This window comes from Squalius cephalus, assembly GCF_949319135.1.
Source record: "Squalius cephalus genome assembly, chromosome: 3".
Classification (NCBI taxonomy): domain Eukaryota; kingdom Metazoa; phylum Chordata; class Actinopteri; order Cypriniformes; family Leuciscidae; genus Squalius; species Squalius cephalus.
In genome coordinates this window covers 10078056-10098551 of record NC_137124.1, presented here as the reverse complement: position 1 = coordinate 10098551, position 20496 = coordinate 10078056, and the positions used below count along the sequence as shown (strand labels likewise).

The 20496-nt window shown below is 37.5% G+C and overlaps 1 protein-coding gene across 4 annotated transcripts in view; it reads right to left on the bottom strand.

Annotated features, from left to right (window-relative positions):
- chd3 (chromodomain helicase DNA binding protein 3) overlaps positions 1–20496 on the bottom strand; it is a 63872-nt gene that overhangs the window by 5520 nt on the left and 37856 nt on the right. For 2 of the 4 annotated variants that reach the window (XM_079865854.1, XM_079865855.1), the window contains exons 35-40: positions 18273–18381; positions 16676–16808; positions 11393–11588; positions 10171–10334; positions 7077–7203; positions 3024–3293 (exon numbers count right to left, since the gene is read on the bottom strand). In XM_079865854.1, the coding sequence (XP_079721980.1) occupies positions 3088–3293; positions 7077–7203; positions 10171–10334; positions 11393–11588; positions 16676–16808; positions 18273–18381 (935 nt within the window). In that variant the 3' untranslated portion in view covers positions 3024–3087. Of the gene's footprint in view, positions 1–3023; positions 3294–7076; positions 7204–10170; positions 10335–11392; positions 11589–16675; positions 16809–18272; positions 18382–20496 lie in introns of those variants that run through there. The other 2 variants (XM_079865856.1, XM_079865857.1) reach the window with 1 other exon arrangement.

Sequence of the window (20496 nt, the reverse complement as noted above, 5' to 3'; positions counted from 1 at the left end):
CGATATCAACGCTAATATTTTGCTACTATTACTCTTGCGGAAGAACACACCTTACAAACGTCGCATCTCCATTTCAAGACATTTGTCAAAGTCGACATGTCATCTCCTGGTTGCACAATGTCCCGACAGCCACCCTGACGGAGCACTCGGGGTACCTGTTTTGTCTCAGGCCTAAACATGCAGCGCACTGAGGAGCAGTTGCAAGATCTTCAAAAGAAACAATCCCTCTTGGCTTGGGTTCCTCAAAATTACACAACCAAAGTTTTTCCAAGGACAATAACACCAGAGTCGTTTGTTGTGCTACAGGTTTTGGCTGAGATTAACGTTCTTGAGTGTGCAAAAAAAACAAAAAACAGAAATGTGTGCACTGGAACAGGCTAATAGTAACGCTTGAGTTCAATTATCTGATTAAGACTGGCACCGTTTCGTAAACATGCAATAAGAGAAGAAGAATGCATGGCTTTCAGATGGGAACGCGTCTGGAAAGAGCTTGGAATGCGTTGAGGCTCCTTTACAAGGGGGAAATGCTGAGCTAGAAACCTGCCGAGTGACTTTCATATCTCTGAGCGTTGTACTGCAAACTCCTGCAGCGTGAGCCAAGGAAAATAATTCATTACTCAGATCCAGATCTCGGAGTGACTTGACTCTCTGCTTCTACAATCAACAACCTTGGAACTATCTGGCTCTCTCTCTCAGACTGTCTCTCTCTCTCTCAGGCTGCTGCTTTTCCCAGACTGTCTCTCTCTTCCAAAAATGTCTCTCTGTTTCGGTCCCAGATTGTCTGATTCGGTCTCTCTGATTCACTGTATGCTCTGAAATTTAGATTTTAAATGCCCCATTTAATCATTTAATTGAAATCCTATATACAACACAAGTAAAAATGTTTTTTAACAGAGCAGTAACTAATGAAATATAATTATGAGACGACATTTACAGGAAAACTAAAATTACTACAGTGCCATTCAAAAGTTGGGGGTCTAAGATTTCATTTTTTGAAAGTAATTAATACTTTTATTCAGCAAGGATGAATTAAATTGATCAAATGTGCCAGTAAAGACATTTATGTTATGTAATATTTCTATTTCAAATAAATGTTGTTCTTTTGAACTTTCTATTTATCAAAGAATCCTAAATAAAATGTAGCATGGTTTCCACAAAAAACTTGTTTTCAACATTGATAATAATCATAAAAGCATTGTTTCTTGAGCAGCAAATCATCATATTAGAGTGATTTCTGAAGGATCATGTGACACTGAAGACTGGAGTAATGATGCCGAAAATTCAGCTTTGATCACAGGAATAAATTACATTTTAAAATATATTCAAATAGAAAAAAGTGATTTAATTTGTATTAATAACAATATCTTTTTACTATAAATGTAGTCAAAAACGTAAAAAAAACCCTGTATGTCTGGGAATGTTTGTGTTCCTGTAAACAAACAGGTAATTTTTGTAAATTAACATTTATATATTTTTTTTATATTGTTATTTTTACTGCCTATAATGTTTATTAAAGCCCTCCTTTATGCATACATGTATAAATATTTGGCTTTTTCATCCAAATTAATCAAAGAAATAATTGTCACCGTTAAATTTGTATTCCTACTCAGATCATCTGTTTCTCCGTCTTCATTTTAAACATCTCTTTCGGTATGCCACTTTCTCTGACCAAACATTATCTGAGGGCACCAAGTTTTGCTCCTGCACACCAGCCTGCCTCAAGTCTCAGTCTCTCTATTTCTCGGTAAACCAGAAAAACATGCAGAGATGGCAGCTGGCCTCAGTGACCCGGCCTATCCAAACAACCAGCACACTCACACAATTAATCACTCGCACAGAAGAACCTTCTGTATCTTCACTCGTACAGTATCAAGCCCGACCCAGCTTCAGTCCAGTGATAATACATGACCATGCACACACACACACGCAAGCATACCGCTACAATAAAACGTGGTGGAAAATAAAGAGCTACTTAAGTGGCTCTCAAGAGTGCGTGCTCGCGCACACGTGGGTGTGTTTGTGCATTTTTGCAGAATGCAGGGAGTTCTCACACAACAGTCATGTACTGTATAAATGTGCTGCTGGGGATTGAATCTGGCTCTAGCGCAACGCAGGAATTTGGTCGGGCAGGTTGAGTCGTGTGGACTTCTGACCCAGGATCAGCACGCTCCTTCAAAAGGGTAGCTTGAGAAAACCATGAAACTGATCTCAGATCAGGTGCAAAGATATTTCTTTCCTGCGTCGGCCCTCTGGACAGAAAGCAAAAGACGAAGAGTCAGTCTTCATAAATATGGAGCGGATTCGTGCCACTGTAACATTTCACAGTCCTGGTTTAGGAACGTAGAGAGTCCGTGGCTGGGGAATATTTCGAGAGATCCGCAGTTTCCAGAAAAAAAAGATAGTTCCACTCCACTGTGCCTCCGATCCAAAACAGTTTTGATTGGGTCAGGGGTTTTAATGACAGAAAACAAACTTGTGGTATTTGGAATCCTTCACTTCTGACATGGGGAGAGGCTGCATGGGTGCATGTGCGTGAGAGAGAGAGAGAGAGAAGGAGAGTGGATAAATGATAAAAGAAAGAGAGATTCTGTATAAAGGGATGCAGAGAAATAGTGATTTGTGGTGGAATTAGGGAGGGAAGGTTTCGGGCACTTAAACGAGCACTCTCGCTCCTTCGGCCAAATGAAAAATGAATCTGCTGGGACTTCTCTCGGACCGACAGATGAAAGAAAGAGAACGGGGGGGGGGGGGGGGAGAGTGAGAGTGGAAGGGAGATAGAAAGAGAAAAAAAAAAGTGCTGGAAAGAGCAGGAGTGGAAGAAGAGGTCTGTGTTTTCGTCGTCCAAACAGCTCTCTTTTCCTTCATTTCTCGTTTTGTCTAAGTATTATTAACCTTAAAAAAAAAAAAAAAAAAAAAAAAGTCTCAGGAAGTCCAGTCGCACTATAGTATTTTTAGACATTCCCACCTCTTTGTTCCCTCCCATCCTGTTTAATTTATTACCGGTTTATTGTTTATCAAGCCTTTCCTAGCCCCACACATTCTACAGTCTCTTTCTTCCTCTCGTCTTCCATCCATCACTCTTTCAGGTCATGGTCTTTTGGGCCGTCCGTTGCGTGGCAGGTTCTCCACCGTGTTGCTGAGGCGATACTTGACGATGATGCTGTGCACGGTGGATTTGGGCATGCGGAGCTCCTGCCCGATTGACCCTTCCGACTTGCCGTCCTTCCACAGGTCCACCACCCTCTGGCGCTGCAGCACGTCATGTTCCTTTGTCTTCAGGCAGGACGGGGCTTCTGTGGAGGCAGAAAGGGGGCAGACTGTAGACACTGGGGGGTAGGGAGCGGTCAATCAGTGGCACAGTTGATTAATTGGAGTGGTGAGCCGCCATAATCATTTTATTTTTTTTTACATTTTTAATTTTTAACTTTCTCTGTGTTGTTCTCTTGTTCGATTTTAGGTTATGTTTGTAATGCTTGAAAATGAATAAACAAAAAAATCAATAAAAAAAAAAATCAGTGGCACAGTATCAGTCCTCAATATTGAAAGATAAAAAACTGTTAGGCAGTTATGCTTAAAACACTCCTGCTGGAAGGAGGTCTTCTCGACCAAAGAAAAAGGATCAAATCTTCCAGTTTTGAACCTCCCGCTCTCGGGACGTCCACTGGCTGCGAGAGAGCAGTGACGCACTGAACTTTCTCAAGGTAAAAAAAAAAACAAAAAAAAAAGGGGATGTTAGCGGTTCGAGTGGCTTTTGCCAAAGAAATCTGTGTTGACATAATGTGTCTAAAACCTTTTGCTTCGTAAAGTTCACGACATGTAAAGCGCTAAGAGTTTAAGTGGCAATGACTTAAAAAAGAAAACAAGAAGTGCTCGCCAAAGTCTTTATTTCTGACAACTTTAAGAATGATCGAGAGTGTGAAGTTACGGCGTCCGCTAGGATTTCTAACCGAGGTGCTCGCACTCCATTTTGTCTCTCTCCTCCCTCTCACTTCTCCTCCTGTCTTTTAGAGAGATGTCTGACCGGGTCCAAAAAATGTCCTATTATGGAGTACGCTAAACGGATCAACATAGTCTGTCCTTAATTTTTCTCTTTTCTTTTATATCTCTTTCTCTCTCTCATTTTTTTTTTTTTGTTTAGTCTGGCATGCTGTTTTCATCTCGCTCCCTGGCTCGGTTTAAGCTGGGGTCACCGCAGTTGTCTCAATCAGGGACCAGAAGGTTCAAACGGGCCCCAAGCGGGGCATATTTTTAGCCAGGCGAGGGTTCAGTATGTACAGCCTCAACAAACCCAATCAGCCTCTACACCCACCAGGATCTGAAGTCCCGGGCTATTTCAGTGACAGACCGAGACTGAAAGAGAGAGAGAGACAGACGGAGAGAGCGTCTAGTTCAGCCTCCAGGGGGTTTGAAAAACCGGCGTAAAGGCACGAGCACATTTGTGTTTCTTTATGGGTTTTTTTTACCCTCTTAAAAATATCTGAGTAGAAAAGCAAAAAAATGTTCCCTCGGCTGAGAGATTCCTGGCACAGCTAAAGTCCTGGATAACTGTAATGACATTTTCAGAAAAAGCACCATGGCAAGAAAATATGCCTCCCTTAGAGGCTGCGGTAGAAAGATTGGTATCAGGACTCTCAATCCAGAAACCCTTCGACTGGTACAAACAGTCCGGACGATGGACAGAGTCGGGCCTCGGATAGAATAAACAGAAACCGGCAAACAAAAACTACATTTGTTCTTCTCAGTGCTTCCTGCACACATATGCTGTTACAGAGCTAATATTGAAACAATAAACTCACTGGCAGGGCTAATCTGTTCTCTTGGACCAAAGCTGGAGAACGTGAAATTATTTAGCCAAAATTCCACTGGGGGCCCTCTCGAATTAAAATGCAATTAAGTGTCCTAACCAGAATCATATTTTTGCAGAAATATGAATACGTAAAGTGTGACTTATGTCAGTGTTTTTTTTTTTTTTTTTAACTAAGGACAGAATATGTGCTTTCATTTATGAACAGTAACATATTGAGCAAGAGTTTAAAATTGTAGCCATGTTTTATGATTTAAAAAAAATATATATACTATGTAAATTAAATATGTGGAATACAAATCATTCCAGGTTCATTGGAAGTTTGGTCACTGATTAAATCTTTTTAAAAGGAACAAATGCTACATCTTCAAAGTGCTTCAGAGACATGTCAGATCCAGCCTCTCATACACTGACCTCACAAATTATTGTGAAATGGAGCATTTGTACACCCACATGTACGCCCACATAAACACAAATAGACTGAGAGAGAAAGAGTGAGAGAAAACAGTGGGAGAAAAACAGAGGGAAGTTGAATCATGTGTTGATTTTGCCACGTTAATCATGAGTAAAATCTCCATTGAGATCATTTATCCATTACTAAATCACCGCTTGCTTAGTCTCTGCAAGCATACAGGACGACCAGTGTAGTCCATGGTTATTATCGGTAGTATACTGTTAAAAACATTTTTGTTTTGAATTGAAATAAAAGGTGAAATAAATAAGGAGTCTAACTGAAATAATTTGACGCTTTTCACCTTTTTATACATAAAAACGTAAAATAACTAAGGACAGAATATGTGCTTTCATTTATGAACCGTAACATATTTATTATTTATACAGTAACTAATTATTTCAGTTAGTTGCCAAAGCAACATTTCTAAACATCTTTTTAGAAATGTTTAGTTTATTAACCTGATACACTAAAGTTACGAAACTAATTACAATAAATAAAATTAAATAAATAAGTAAAAATAACAAAAGCACATAAAAAGATTACTAACAATTATACTAAAGTTAAATATTAATTTAAAAAATATAAATAAAATCTATAATAGTATATAAACAATACTAAAATAACACTGATGTCGTCTGATTCACAAACTTAATTCACAAATTTAATGAATCAGTTAAAAAGACTCACAACATTGGTTTGAATCAGTTGAAGAATGAATTACAATCTGTGAAACAATTGCTGATAAACATCGCAGTCGCTTACTGACTAGATGTTTACTAGACAAAGTGCAATGTGTATGTAAAGATACACATTCACATCAGAGTTTTGCAAAAAAAAAACCTGCAATTTAATTTAAAACATGTTACAAAAATTAGCATTGTTTTGTTGGGTGTGTAGTTAGACCTCATTATGGGGAATGTTGCAAAAACATAAATTCTCTTTCACTGCTAAAACTAAATTCACTGGTGTTTTATGGTTTATGGTGTAATTGTTTTTCCCACAAACCTGCTTATCTGAAAATTCACACTTTACTAAAGTTACCCAGAATTCCACTGCTCTTAAAGGTGAAGTACTACACCACTTGTGTCACCAAAAGAACTGCAAATAAATGACTGCTTGCAAACAGGTTTTCAGAACACTCCCCTCCCCATCTGCCATTGGTCGGCCAAACAGTTGGCCCCGCCCCTATCTCACGCCATTGGATGCTCAACCGTGCAGATAAATGTTTTGATAGCACCACAGAGCCATAGTGTTTACACTTTTCAGCAGAACCAACCTATGAATGGCCTTCTTATAGCTGTCTCTGCATATTAAGCTGCGAAACGAGAATTTAACATCCAAAATCATTCACACTTAAGGCATCTAGCAGATGCTCGAATCCAGAGCAGCATACAAGAAGCACTTTGTTTTCACATTTTGAGACTGCCATGAGCAACAGATGGCAAGCAAATCTGCCTTTCAAATTTCAACCAACCAACCAAACATGTCAATACCCCCAGCTGGTCAAAACCGATTTCAATTAGACTCTCAATTAAACTTGTAATTTAAGAACTTCATAAAGTTTATGTTTAGAATTCCTTACGTCTTTTTCCACACACAGGCAGAGCGTTTCTAAAACCATCACAACCATTCAAATCAACCGTTTCATCACTTTGTGTGCAAGCATACTGTTTAATATGAGCAGATTGATCTGTTCATTAGTGCATTTGAAAAGCCTTTATAATGGTTGAGAGTAACCCGGGTGTGAGACCACTGGAGGCCTGGTCTGGTTTTGTTTTGGTTATGGGCTCTTTCTGGGGATGGATCAGCAGAACTGACCTGATATGAAGGAGCCAGGGGGCATCTGGCTGTAGTTGGCCCCAGGTAGAGTGAGAGCCGCTGAAGGTGCAGGTGTGAAGGGATGGCCGAAGTTCTGCGGCGTGGCATACGGGCCTGAAGGAATAGGCTAGATGAAGAGAGAAAGAGAGAGAAAGTGTGTCTGTTATGACTCTGAGAATCCAAAGGGACTTCATTTAAAGCAGGTAAAAACACAAGTGGCTGCAACAAATCATAGGTGGACGTGAGTGTGTGTGCTGCGTCCTAATTTGCATTTCCTATTCTATGACGTTTTGTAGCATAAATAGTGCAAGTAGTGTTTTCACACTGAAAATTCCAAATAGAGTAAAGTCCACTTTAAATACCCGGATGATGCACTTAATAAACCAGGAAACCACCGAAGTGTGGAATGTTGGACAAGTCATACATTTCTGTCAGGCACACTAACGGCAAAGACGATTGACAGTTAGCATACAGTTTGGATTGGCGGTGTGGTTCTGTTCTGGGCGCATCCACACAGACTAGCGTGGATAAGAGCAGGGAGAGCAGCAATAAACCACTTAGGGTAAACAGAACAGAACCAACATGAATGTATTGCAGATATCATTATTGTCAATATTTTAATGTACAATATAATTAGAGAATTTAGGCTGATTCAAAGGGGAATCCGAATGCCAAATCCTGACTGGACGAGATAAGCTGGGGATGGAGGAGGGTAATAAGCCCCTGAGAAACACGTTTGCTGTTGATAATACTGAAGGAGCTTATATATGAATACAGTGATATAGGCGTCGTGTTCCTATAGGTAGACGTGGATCAGCTGAGAGTCACTGATTTGAGCTTGATTAACGTGACCTGCCAGAACTGACGCTATGCTTAATTTAACTGTCGCAGCTTTAATTACATAGCAGAGAGGGAGGGGCATCAGACTCCTATGTTGAATGACACAATAACCCTTGTGTTATGTTGGAATTAATTCTGTGCACTCCCCTTATGGTCCGGGTCAAATTGGATTCAATACAATTCCTCAAAAATCACACTATGAAAAACAACAAAGATTCAGGTACAAACTGTAAACTTTTATTATCAACATTTGTCAAATATTCCAAAAAATATATATCTGAAGATATGATTTAATGAAAATGTTTTTTAACCATTTTTTAAAACTGTTTTGTTTTGACAAAATTTGAATATACATTATATTTATATATATTTGCATATATATTTTTTTTTACCTTTTTTTTTTTTTTTTTTTTTTTGCTTAGAACATCATAACTGAACAATTAATCAATTAATCTGAGCTCATTTTTCCTGCTGTCTATGTCGAAGTCTCAAGATATTTCAGATATCTTGAATATATAAATGAGAGCTTATTTTACTATCTGTGTCTGTCAAAGATTTTCATTTGTAATTTGCAATTAATTCTGAACACCATGATTTAGCTTTTGTGTTTGGTTTGGGTTAGAGCACTTTTAGATACATTTACACTTTAGAAGTGGAGTTGATGCCCTGACATACATAAAATAAATGTTTTTATTTTGTGTCTGTACAGTTGCTTTTGAATAGCTGCCTATGATGGTCAAATTGACCTGCGAACATCACAAACGTAATAGTAATTTTGTTTGTATATATGTCAAAAAAAAAAACACCAGCATGTTGAAACTTTGCATGCATGTTCATGATGATAAATGTGAAAAAGTCACAAAATATCAAGAAAAAAAAAAGATTTAATATTATTTCAGGTAGCTTGAAAAAATAAATGATAGGTAATTTTTACCATCTGTGGCTGACAAAATATTTTTCTGTATTGAAATAATTGTGGAAAACCTCATTTTTTAGCTTCATAAGGTAGTAAAAAAATAAAATAACAAAATATAACCAAGAAATGTTATTATTTTGGGTCCGTACAGTTGCCTTAGAGCGTTAAAATATGCGGGTCAAATTGACCCGCGAACATCACGAAAGGAACAGTAATTTTGTTTGTACATGTCAAAAAACACCAGCATGTTGAAACTTTTCATGCATGTTCATGATGATAAATGAGAAAAAGTCACAAAATATCAAGAAAAAAAACATAGGTTAACCAGTATTTCCAACAACTAGAAAATCTAAACGGGTCAAATTGACCCGCAACATAACACAAGGGATAACCTGATGAAGTTCACACACTAGACGGTTAAGTGCATAGTGTATAGTGCGTCATTTGGGACACAGCTCTAGTGTGCTACTTTGGTGTCTGCTGCCTACATCAACAAATTGTGGCACATGTGCTGCCTTCGCATACTATTAGAATTATCGTAAATACAAGTTTCCTAGTTAAAAAATTGGACATGAACGCCCTCTCAAGTCATATTTACCACTGGAATCTCGGGGGTTTAATTGTGAAACCCAAGTTCCCGAGTTGGGCGAGCCATAAACTTAAACATGGTGGAGGGGAGAACGATTGCTGGTGTGACTGGTATGCTTTATTAGTTTTTTTCACAACAGCTACATCGCCTTGTAATTAAAGTAATGCATATTTACATATATGAATAATCATTTGAAGCATATTGTATGTTTTATACACAGCAAAACTAGCCTGTATTCGACCGAAATTACACTGACTGACTAGATAGGGCTGTGAAAATGTATATGGTTGACAAAGAATGGGACGCTAAATATAATTTTAACTTTAATACGATTTTCCCAATAAATAGGCAAGAATAAAGGTGTCCTCCTGTTCTTTCCGACAACAAAGCGCTTGAACGCTTGAAAAAGCGCAGTCACAACTTCAGAAGTGGGAAGTAGGAAATTAACGATAGCATGTGAAGGCAGCAATAAACTGTGCTCTTCACGAGAAGCAAACGGGACAATCACAAATAATTAAAACAAACTCTTTTCTATTTTAAAAATTGTATTCATTCCTGTGACGTTATCAGCATCATTACTCCAGTGTTCAATGTCACATGATGCTTCAGATATCATTCTAATATGCTGATTTGGTCAATTTAATGAGTCCTTGCTGAAAAAACGTACTGACCCCCAACCGTTTGAATGATCGTGTACATTGTAATCATTTAATGTGAATATGTATATTCATATGTGTTTGCGTGTTTACCGGCGGGGTGTGTGTCTCGTTGCCTTTGTTGGCCAGTCTGCTGAGGATGCTTCTCTCCGACATCTGCAGACGGGCCGTGATCGGCGGGACTCGGGAGAGTGTGGCCGGGAGCCGCGTTACGTCGGCCTTCATGTCACTCAGAAGCTCCTCCAGTTGGTTAAGAACTACAAAAATGTCCATTATTACAACATGCCAAGTTGCAGAAACTAAAAGGAGCCGACAGGATTTGTTATTAAAGTTAAATGAAGTTTGTAATTGCTAAGAGAATAAATATTATTTATAAACTGCCTATCTGTTCACTTACAACCTTTATGAAGACTTTTTTTTAAAACAGCGTACTAATAAATAAGAACAGGAACATATATTAAGAAAGTAAACAGGGTCAACTTTGATTTCATGTTGACTTTAACAACTGAGGGAGTGGGAAGCAAATATCAATCAATTTATCAATTAATCATATTATTCATTCAAGCCTCGGAACAATTCCAGAAGAGAGGTTTTGAACAGTGTTGTTATTGTTAACTAAAAGTAAAACTTAAACAATTTTTCTTGAATTGAAATAAAGCCGAAATTTATTAAAATATAAATATTAAATGTAAAACTTAAACTTAAAAACCAATGAATTAAATTAAATTAAAGCTACATAGAAATATAAAACACCCCAAAACTAATAAAAATTACATCAACAAAATACTAAAACTTAATGAACAACAGAAATGAACACTGAACATATAAAAATAAGAGTTCATTGAAAATATTAATAAATACTATAATAGTATAGAGTATAAATTAAACTTGTTTTGAAACGCAACAAATAGGCACCTTTTTATCAATATCAGCTTTAAAAAGCGATCCAAGGTTCAGAAAGCGAAACAATTGATTCTGATTGTCAGAAGTGAAGTTTACTGGCAGTTCTCTCAGCAATTGCAGGCAATCATACGAGTGACATGCCAAATAAACTGGTATCCAATAAATGTTTTATCGCCACAGTTTAAACAACACGTTTGAGAAAACTCCAGGACATATTAAAAGTGCCTTGTGTTCTTGAACTGTTCCCATATCAGAGCTGGCAGGAACACTGGTCCCGCTGGATCTACCCAGAAGCCCTTTATCAGACTCTCAAGACGCCAGCAAACTTTGTCTGAGTTACACACAAACATATTCCCTCTGATACATCATTTCTCATTAAAAAGATATTTACGATCACACACACTTTACTTACCCTTATGCAAGACAGCATTGGCAGGTTTGTTTCCAGCGAGTGACTCCTTGCTGAGATGCTGATGTGACTCGGCTAGACATTCGACCTCAGCAAAACGGGCGTTCAGGGCCATGGCCGGGTGAGTGGGGTCCTGGGTCATGTTGAGGTACGCAGCCCGACGCAACTGCTCCTCTATCACCAGGGCCTGCTCCAGCAACTGAGAGAAAGATGTAAAGATGTGTAAAACTGTACGTTTACAAAATCGGACATGCTTCGGAAGTCATGAATTTATAAAAGCTGCCAGCATGCTAAATAAAGCACTGCTGCTAAAAAATATTTAAACACATCTACAGTACTGTGCAAAAGTCTTAGGCATGTTAATACCCCCCCCTAAAAAAATGTTTTTAAGTCAGTTATTTATATCTTTTGCTGTAGTGTGTCAGTAGGAAATATCAGTTTACATTCCCAAACATTCTTTTTGCCATTAATTGTAATAATCCAGTGAGATTTGTGTATGCACAAGGAGTCTGACAACAGCCGGTGTGATCTGATCTCACCATCATCGAGTCCGTCTGTGATTACATGAAGAAACAGAAGAAACTGAGACAGACTAAATCCAGAAGAACTGCGGGAATGTCTCCGAGATGCTTGAAGAAACCTTCCTGCAAAGCTACCTGAAAAACTATGCGCAAGTGTACCTGGACAAAAGCCGTTTTAAACGTCGTTACACCATATATTGATTTGAATTAGTTAATAGAAGTTAAATCATACATAAATTCAATTTGTGATTTTATTTTTGAAAGCATTCTCACTTTACAACATTTTAACACAAGTTCCAGTACTTTTCACAATACTGTAGCTTTGCAGGAAGGTTTCTTCAAGCGTCTCGGAGACGTTCCCGCAGTTCTTCTGGATTTAGTTTGTATCAGTTTCTTCTGTTTCTTCATGTAATCACAGACGGACTCGATGATGGTGAGATCAGATCATCCTGGCTGTTGTCAGATTCCTTGTGCATACACAAATCTCACTGGATTATTACAATTAATGGCAAAAAGAATGTTTGGAAATGTAAACTGATATTTCCTACTGACACACTACAGCAAAAGATATAAAAAACTGACTTAAAACCATTTTGGGGGGGGGGGGGGGGGATATTAACATGCCTAAGACTTTTGCACAGTACTGTATATTATAAACTTTCTTTAAACCTTTGGTCATATAAGAGGTCATTGTACTATAAAACTATCCTGTACGTTTCAGAACTCAAAACTTCCTTGTTAGTCCAAAAACAGCTTTGATTGAAACCAAGCTCAGAAAACGACTTGTTTTGGATTTTGTCACATTATTATGCCATAGTGCAACAAAAGACCGCCTCTGCAGAAGAAGATCAACGCTTACTACTACATCATTGCCTCTTTAGCCCCGCCCACCGATTCACACATGTCGTGTAGTAGTAAATACGGGACAGATGCAATCACAGGATTACAAGACATTTTGCATTGCCTTCCTTGTGATCCTTACATTAAGAAAGCTCCAGATCACGTCAGTAAGTACGCTTCATTTTCCTGCAGATTAGTTTTTAAACAAGACACAGTTCGACGCAGCTTTTCTGAGAGACTGAAAATAAAAGATGATGCAGTGATGACTACACTGGATCCGACAGTAATGTTGCAACACACAAGTGTGAGTAACAGTGTTTTTACCATGTCACTATTGCTTTGTCTATCGTTTTATGTACTTACTTTACTGAAAACAATGAAGGATTGATATAAGAACGACAGTGCGACAAACAACGGGCATTCATTCGTAATTTGTTTAAACGAAACACCGTAAGTTATCCTTTGTCTACTATAATCTGGTAACTCCAAGTACTCAAACTTTTATGTATGGCTGAATGTCAGTGATTGCCTTTTTTCAACCAAGTTTTTTTCATATTTTTTGGAAGTTTGCAAAACAATTCCACACGTGTAATGGCGTTGAAAATTTGTTTTAAAATGCAAAACTGTTACCCAATCATAGCAGTGGGTGTTTACTTCCAAGTCTTCAATGCAACACGCCCATCAAAACGGAGTGTTTCAAAGAGAGGGACAAAAACAGGGTAGAAAACAGTTGCTCTTCTTAATATATTTGTGGAAACTGGGATTCTTTGGTGAATAGAACGTTTTAAAAAAACAGCATTTACTTTAAATAGAAATATTTTGCAACATTATAAATGTCTTTACTTTCACTTTTGATTAATTTGATGCACCCTTGCCGAATAAAAAAAAATAGAAATCTTACTGACCATCAGGGCTTGACATCAACCTTTTTGCTCACCAGCGACTGTGGCTCCTGGATTTTAAAAGTTACTAGCCTTTTCACTGGCCACAATTTTGACAATTGATGCCATAGGGGAAAAACTGCCATATAGATATTTTTTATCTCATAATTTTGCAGTAGGTTTATTAGGCTGCTGTCACTTTAAGACCTGATGCACAGATCCATTATACTGTTACACATGCGTTTTCTTTCTCAACTTCTTACGTTCACTTAAAACATTACTGACTGCGTTTACGTGAATATTACGGCATTTTGACATTGTGTGTATTTGACTGTTTAAGCGCAATAAGTAGTGAAAAAGAACTCAGTGTAGTAAAGAGAGGCGGCTTTATGTGCTCGCACTTTGGGCGTGTGGAAGTGAGTAAAATTATGCACAATACGCACAATCCCACACCGAAATTCAAGCCCTAAATCAGTGAGTAAGAGTGAGTGAGGAGAGGAGGGTTTGTGTGTCACTCGCTGTCAGAGAGATGAGAGAGAGAGAAAGCGCAGATGGTATCGTGTTTCTATTCTGTGGAAAATGAGTATTGTAAGAGTTTCAGATATTTCAGTATCGATATGTATCGAAACTAGGGCTTTGACTTTTGCCCAAAAATCATATTCGAAGTTCGTTTGTTTGAATATATTCGAATATTTATTAATAGTATTTTGACCATTAAAATGCCTTCAGTAAGACCTATATTGGTATCCAACTTAAGTTGTTCTGTCCACCAGAGGACAGTGTATCAGTCAATGTCAATAGGCAGGCAATGATGTTTTCTGAAGAAAAAAAAACACTGTCATGACGTGATTTTTCCCTGTTTCTTTGGTAACCCAAAGTAGCGCCACACGTTGCTATTCAAATTGTCAGGAGAGTAGATTTCTAACTCCTCGTCAGACGTGGTTGTTGTAGGCGTTGGCGCGGCCATTGTTTTGGTATACAAAATAGGCGCTAACGAGGACGCTAACGTCACCTACAGGAGCCCAGATGACCAATAATAGCCTTGCTAATGAGAGCTCACGATTCACAACTTCACCAGGCGTGAAAAAGCCTCGGAATCTGAATTGAAAAAAACGTTTACAAAAAATACAAAATACACTGTAATATTACAATTTAACATAGGCTATCTGTTTTCTATGCCATAGTAAACTGTAATTTATTCATGTGATCAAAGCTGAATTTTCGGCATCATTACTCCAGTCATGATGATAATTCATTTTAATATGCTGATTTGCTGCTCAGGAAACATTTCTTATTATTATCAATGTTGAAAACAGTTTCATATTTTTGTGGAAACCATGATACATTTTATGCAGAATTATTTGATGAACAAAGTTGAAAGAACAGCATTTATATGAAGTAGATTTTTTTTTTAACAGTGTAAAACCCTTGACTGTCACTTTTGATCAATTTAATGCATCGATCCTTGTTGAATAAAAAAATTAATTTCATTAAAAAAATCTTACTGACGTCAACACGTTATGTACACTTTTGGTTTGTTTATTGCGAAATAACTCCCGATTGTTTCTCTGTCATCTAAGCAAGGCTTCATTTCCCAAACGCACTGGGCCTGTGAGTTCAGTGAAGCACCAGCATTGAACACTCTCTGTGATTGATTGGTTTCGTCTTGTATCCAGATAACTAGGAGAAAAAGTTCTATCCTACACAATTATCCGCTAACATTCGCTTATTTTTCCACTTAGAAACTTATTTTACGCACTGAATTGCGTGCTAAATTAAAAAAAATTACTGGTAAAAAAACACACATTTGGATCGATATTTTTATGTGAGGATCGATCCTTTTCGATACCACGTCAGTATCGATAGTATCGATACTTCAGGATCGATCCGCCCACCTCTAATGCCCATAACAGGTTCGAATATTAAAGGATGCCTAATATTCGTTCAAATATCATTATTTTTTTTAAATATTCGAATTATTTTCAAATAACGAAGTTCAGAGTCAAAGCCCTAATCGAAACATTGATATTTTTGACAACGCTACATTGCACTTTTAAAAGACTACAGTTGAAAAATGTATATAAAATTCAACCCGCCAATATGGCTAGTAGGAGTGACTGTGTTACACGCCACTGCTGAAATACACCTGCATTTGGTGGGTGTTAATGTCAAGCCCTGCTGACTATAAACATTTGAATGGTGATGTAGCTTTTCCTTTTCATTACATCAGGTTAGCACAAAAATAGTCTCAAAAAAGACAAAGTGAGGAAAAGACGATGTAAAAAAGCATCATGGGTGAAAGAGGGAAGCGGCTGAGAGAGCACAAAGGGAACATTAAAAAAAGACAAAAGCTGGATCGAGGGACAGCGAAACACGGAGGAAAATAGGTCACAAAATAAAAGGGAATTTAAGAAATTGACCAGAATTGACAGAAGAATTAAGACTGGAACGATAAACCATTCCAGTGATTTACGAGCATGAGAAAGCACCAGCTTCCAATTAAAAGAGGTTCCACTGGAATAACAGCGGCTCTCAGGTTGCTCAACGCATACGGAATTATGTAAGAGAAGAAGAGAAAGACAGAGCGAGAGAAAAAGAGCAAGGGAGGCTGAGAAAAGAAAAAGGAGGATGTAGAGAAAAGGATATGAAACATGTGATGAAAAGAAAAACAGGAAAAACAATGAGAGACAGGGCTGTTTCACAAGAACGAGTGTCAGCATATTCAGGTTTTGTGTTTGCGATTGCGGTGCATCAACATGTAGAGATAAAATCTTCAGGCGGGAGTCAGACAAACAGCAGAACAAAAGGTAGAGAAAGAAGCATGCCAAAGCAAGACACACAAGTCTATAATTATGATACAAACGACTGAACAAAAGAAGCAGCTTTCAAACAATGACCTACCACAACGCAAGAAAAGAAAAGTGTAAAATAACTACAAAAGCCACAGCAAAACGAAATTAAACTCGACCACGGATATCACAACAAACAAAAAGAAAAGAACTAAACTATTTTTTGTTTAGTCATATTCTTAATATACAACATACCTTAAACCGTCTGGCCAGGAACTTGTTTTTCATCTCTAAGAAGTTTCCCTTGTTGGCTTGAGTTTTGAAAGGTTCGTTGACGATGGTGAACTGAGGGTCGTTCTGAATGTCCTGCCACCGGGCATAGCCATGGCTTCCATAGGTCAAGGATCAAACTACAATTCCAGGGTTTCTACACATTTTCCATACTTTTCCAGACTCAAGCTCTCTGTAGATGTTAATAGACCATATGTAACATAAATGGCTCACACAGCATTTTATTTGGTATATAATAGCCATCTATTAACATTTTTATTTTCTGTTCTTTTCATTGGTTTTCTCAAAGTGATAATATGCGCTTAAATTATATAAGAAACCTTAAACGTTTTAAAACCAGTGTATATTAACACATCGGTTTTGATTCTGTACAGTCTGTTTGAGCCTCTGTTTACACCTGGTATTAAGATGCGTTTTGGTCGATCGGATCACAAGTGGACGAGGGAGACACATTCCCGTTTACACCTGGTGTTTTAATCCGACTCTTTTGTCCACTTTCAACCACTTCTGTCCTGATTTCTTCAAGGGTAGGGTCTATGGCCGGGTAAATGAATGGGCTTTTTCAGATCTTTCAATCTAATGGACAAAATAAGCTCACGCAATTTACACATATACACGACTGGAGACGATGGAAAAACACACGGAGAGCATCAGCTTTAGTTTCTGCTCTGAGAGCCGCAAGATCAGCCGGACGCTGTGAGTGTGTGTTAGAAACCAGGAATGATGAGAGAACATTGTGCTAGGTATGTTTTTCATCTTTAAAACAAATTTGGGTCTCCAGACGACTTAAATCTTAAATCCCGTCTGGCTAGAGCTCTTCCCATAATGTTACGCATGAGATCAGTGCGAGGAGAGTAGACGGTCTTTTGTGGCTGTTTGAACACATTCAATCACATGAGTATTTACACTATGAAAGCAATCCGGCCGAATGTGTTTTCGACTACCTCTGGAAGTGGTGGAAAGTGGATTTAGCGTCGTCCACCCTTTATCCGATCGACCAAAACTCATCTTAATACCAGGTGTGAACACGGCCTTAGATGATCGTTTGCTCCTTTATCTGTTGCTGGTTTGAGTGGCACACACACACATTCGTTCAAAAGAGACAAACAAGTAAAGTTTACAGTAAAGACAAACATGAAATTGTGTGCCTTGAATTCACTCAGTTGTGTTCGACAACCACTAAACAATCACTAAACTTTTGTCATGAAAACACACTGCTTGTATGATAAACATTTTTTTATAGAAATTCTTAATTTTATATTTTAGAAAACTGAACCTGGAAATTACTCAAATCAAATCCAATACTTTTCCAAACCTCGTAGGAAGTGTAAAGAACTTTATTTTCAATGAAAAAAAAAAAAAACAGTTTAGCTGTCTGTAGTGTTCGCTAAAGCAATATGAATGTATTTGCAGGAACTCCATTTTTTCCATCTCATTTTATTGCCTTGTTCTTCTTGGCTTTGAGCTCTAAACAAACGTTTCATTTAGCAAACGCAGTATAAATATACATTAATGGAACTGGATTGTTTCTACGGTGACAGCAGCCTATCTCCAAGGATACCACACGATGCCTGCCAGCAGCCAGAAGTCGTGCCGCCGGTGCCAGATCTCATTGATCTTGCCTGATGAAATGGCCGCCCGCTCCTCGTTCTGCCAAAGAGTGTGAAGCTCTGTGCAAAAGAGAAAAACACAACACGGCCAGATATCAGTTACTATCCGTTTATACCTGATGACGCGTAAATAAACAAAAGGCAACAATCCTCCAACAACATGGCTAGCATGCGTATAAATCGTGTTTATCTAGCTATAAACTAAATGATTTGTCCAGAGTGCTGTATGCTTAATGTTTGCTTGAAATGTTTTATCGACGCTGGTGAAATGTTTATAGCTACAGTAAGTATAAACCCCTTGATGTTTAGTTGTTCTCTTTTAAAGTTGTAAATTAAACTATGCAAAGTGATTGGCTTCTGGGAACTGAAACTATTTATAGCGACTGCGGCTGGGAAAAATCAAAGAAATAATAGACCAGAGAATGACAGCTAGCGTAGCTTGCTAACTAAGGGTTGTTGAGATGACAGGTGTTGGAATTGAGTATCTATCTGGTATTTGATCATGAACAGGGCGGTCATAAAAAAATTAAGGCTGATGCTGATAAGCCGATAATTTTAAGGCATTTTATGAATCTCTGGGAGTTTGAAATGGTAAAAAACCAAACCCAAATTCAATGTTTTTCAAGTGACTCTCCCCCTGCTGATCTTAGTCAGGTGATGAATCATATTAGACAGTTCAATGTGTTGGTCATTACACTCATCTTTAAAAAAAAAAAAATCTCAGATTTTGTAATGGGAAATGGCGCACCTACTCCTGAACTTTCCCTTTATATTCCCAATAGTCCCATTACAGTATCCACCCTCACCACACAACAATTATTCATAGTATTAGTCTCGCAGAGAAATACTGATGCATGCACTTATACAGTATCTGCACACAAAATATAAACACACAAGTGTACATTTACATGCTGATTGACCATGAATATAAGCAGAATGCATGAAATCATAGGTTTTCGCATTTCAACACAAGTCATTTTAGGAAATAATCAATGGTGAACGATGGAAAATAATCTAAGGGAAGTCTTCGTAAACCACTGACAGATGAAATCACTGCTTGCCGTTCCTGGTAAAACCGCTCAGCGGAAGCTCAGAGAAGCTGAACTGCTCCTTCACAATGTAACCACACTGTCATGTTACTCAACAACACACTGTTCCATTGCGCTTTATCATAACAGCACAAGCTTCACTTTACATGAGTGAGCAGCTTTACATAATGTCGACACAATGACCTGGCACATGGAACTGTGCTTGTCAACACTTGGCAAAAAATTAACTAGCGTGATGTACGAAGGATAAACATGGATAAACGGCAAGATGTAGGAGTCAGAATAGAGCTATTGAACCAGCCATATGTATCTAAAATAAATATGAATATCAAAAATGCCTCCGTAAGCTGCAGGGTGTCATTACTGTGCTATTAGCGACACCAAACAAAAATTATTATTTTTTGTTTCTACAGACGGTCCTGTTGGCCCCTACTGGAAGATGCCATAATTACACCATCAGAAGGCAAACAGCACCTTTCTCCATTGACGGCCTTTCAAAATTAGCTGTGTAATCTGACTATTGTTTTTCAAGCAAAATTTTATTATATAATACAGTAGATGTTGTTGGAAGGCTCTTAAAAGCATGAAATGTTACCATTGACATCACAGCTCATAATAGAGTGGTCTTGCCCATACAGCAAATATAAAAATATATATACCGGTATATATATATATATATATTTTTTTTCACACATATATATATATATATATATATATATATATATATATATATATATATATAGCTTACATAGATGACAAAATATATTGATATTATATTAATGTATTTTGCTAAGCTTACTTATATAAACAACGTTCAAAAAATATATTAGCATATATATTTTCAATGTATATATTTATTTTATTGTCCAAAAAAATTGGAAATATTTTGTTGTAAATATTGTACATATTGTTGTAAGTACATTTTATAATATATTTTGGCATTTGAAGGTTTAAACTAAATATATTTGAAAAATATGTTTTCTTAAGCATACAAGTTTACAACACAAAGTGAAAGGTATGTAACTTTTGTTGTTCAAAATTAACTAAATTTAAATAATAAGTCAATAAAGTCAATAAATCATCAATACTTCTTCCAAAACGTTTTTTTTTTTTTTGTCTTACCCTC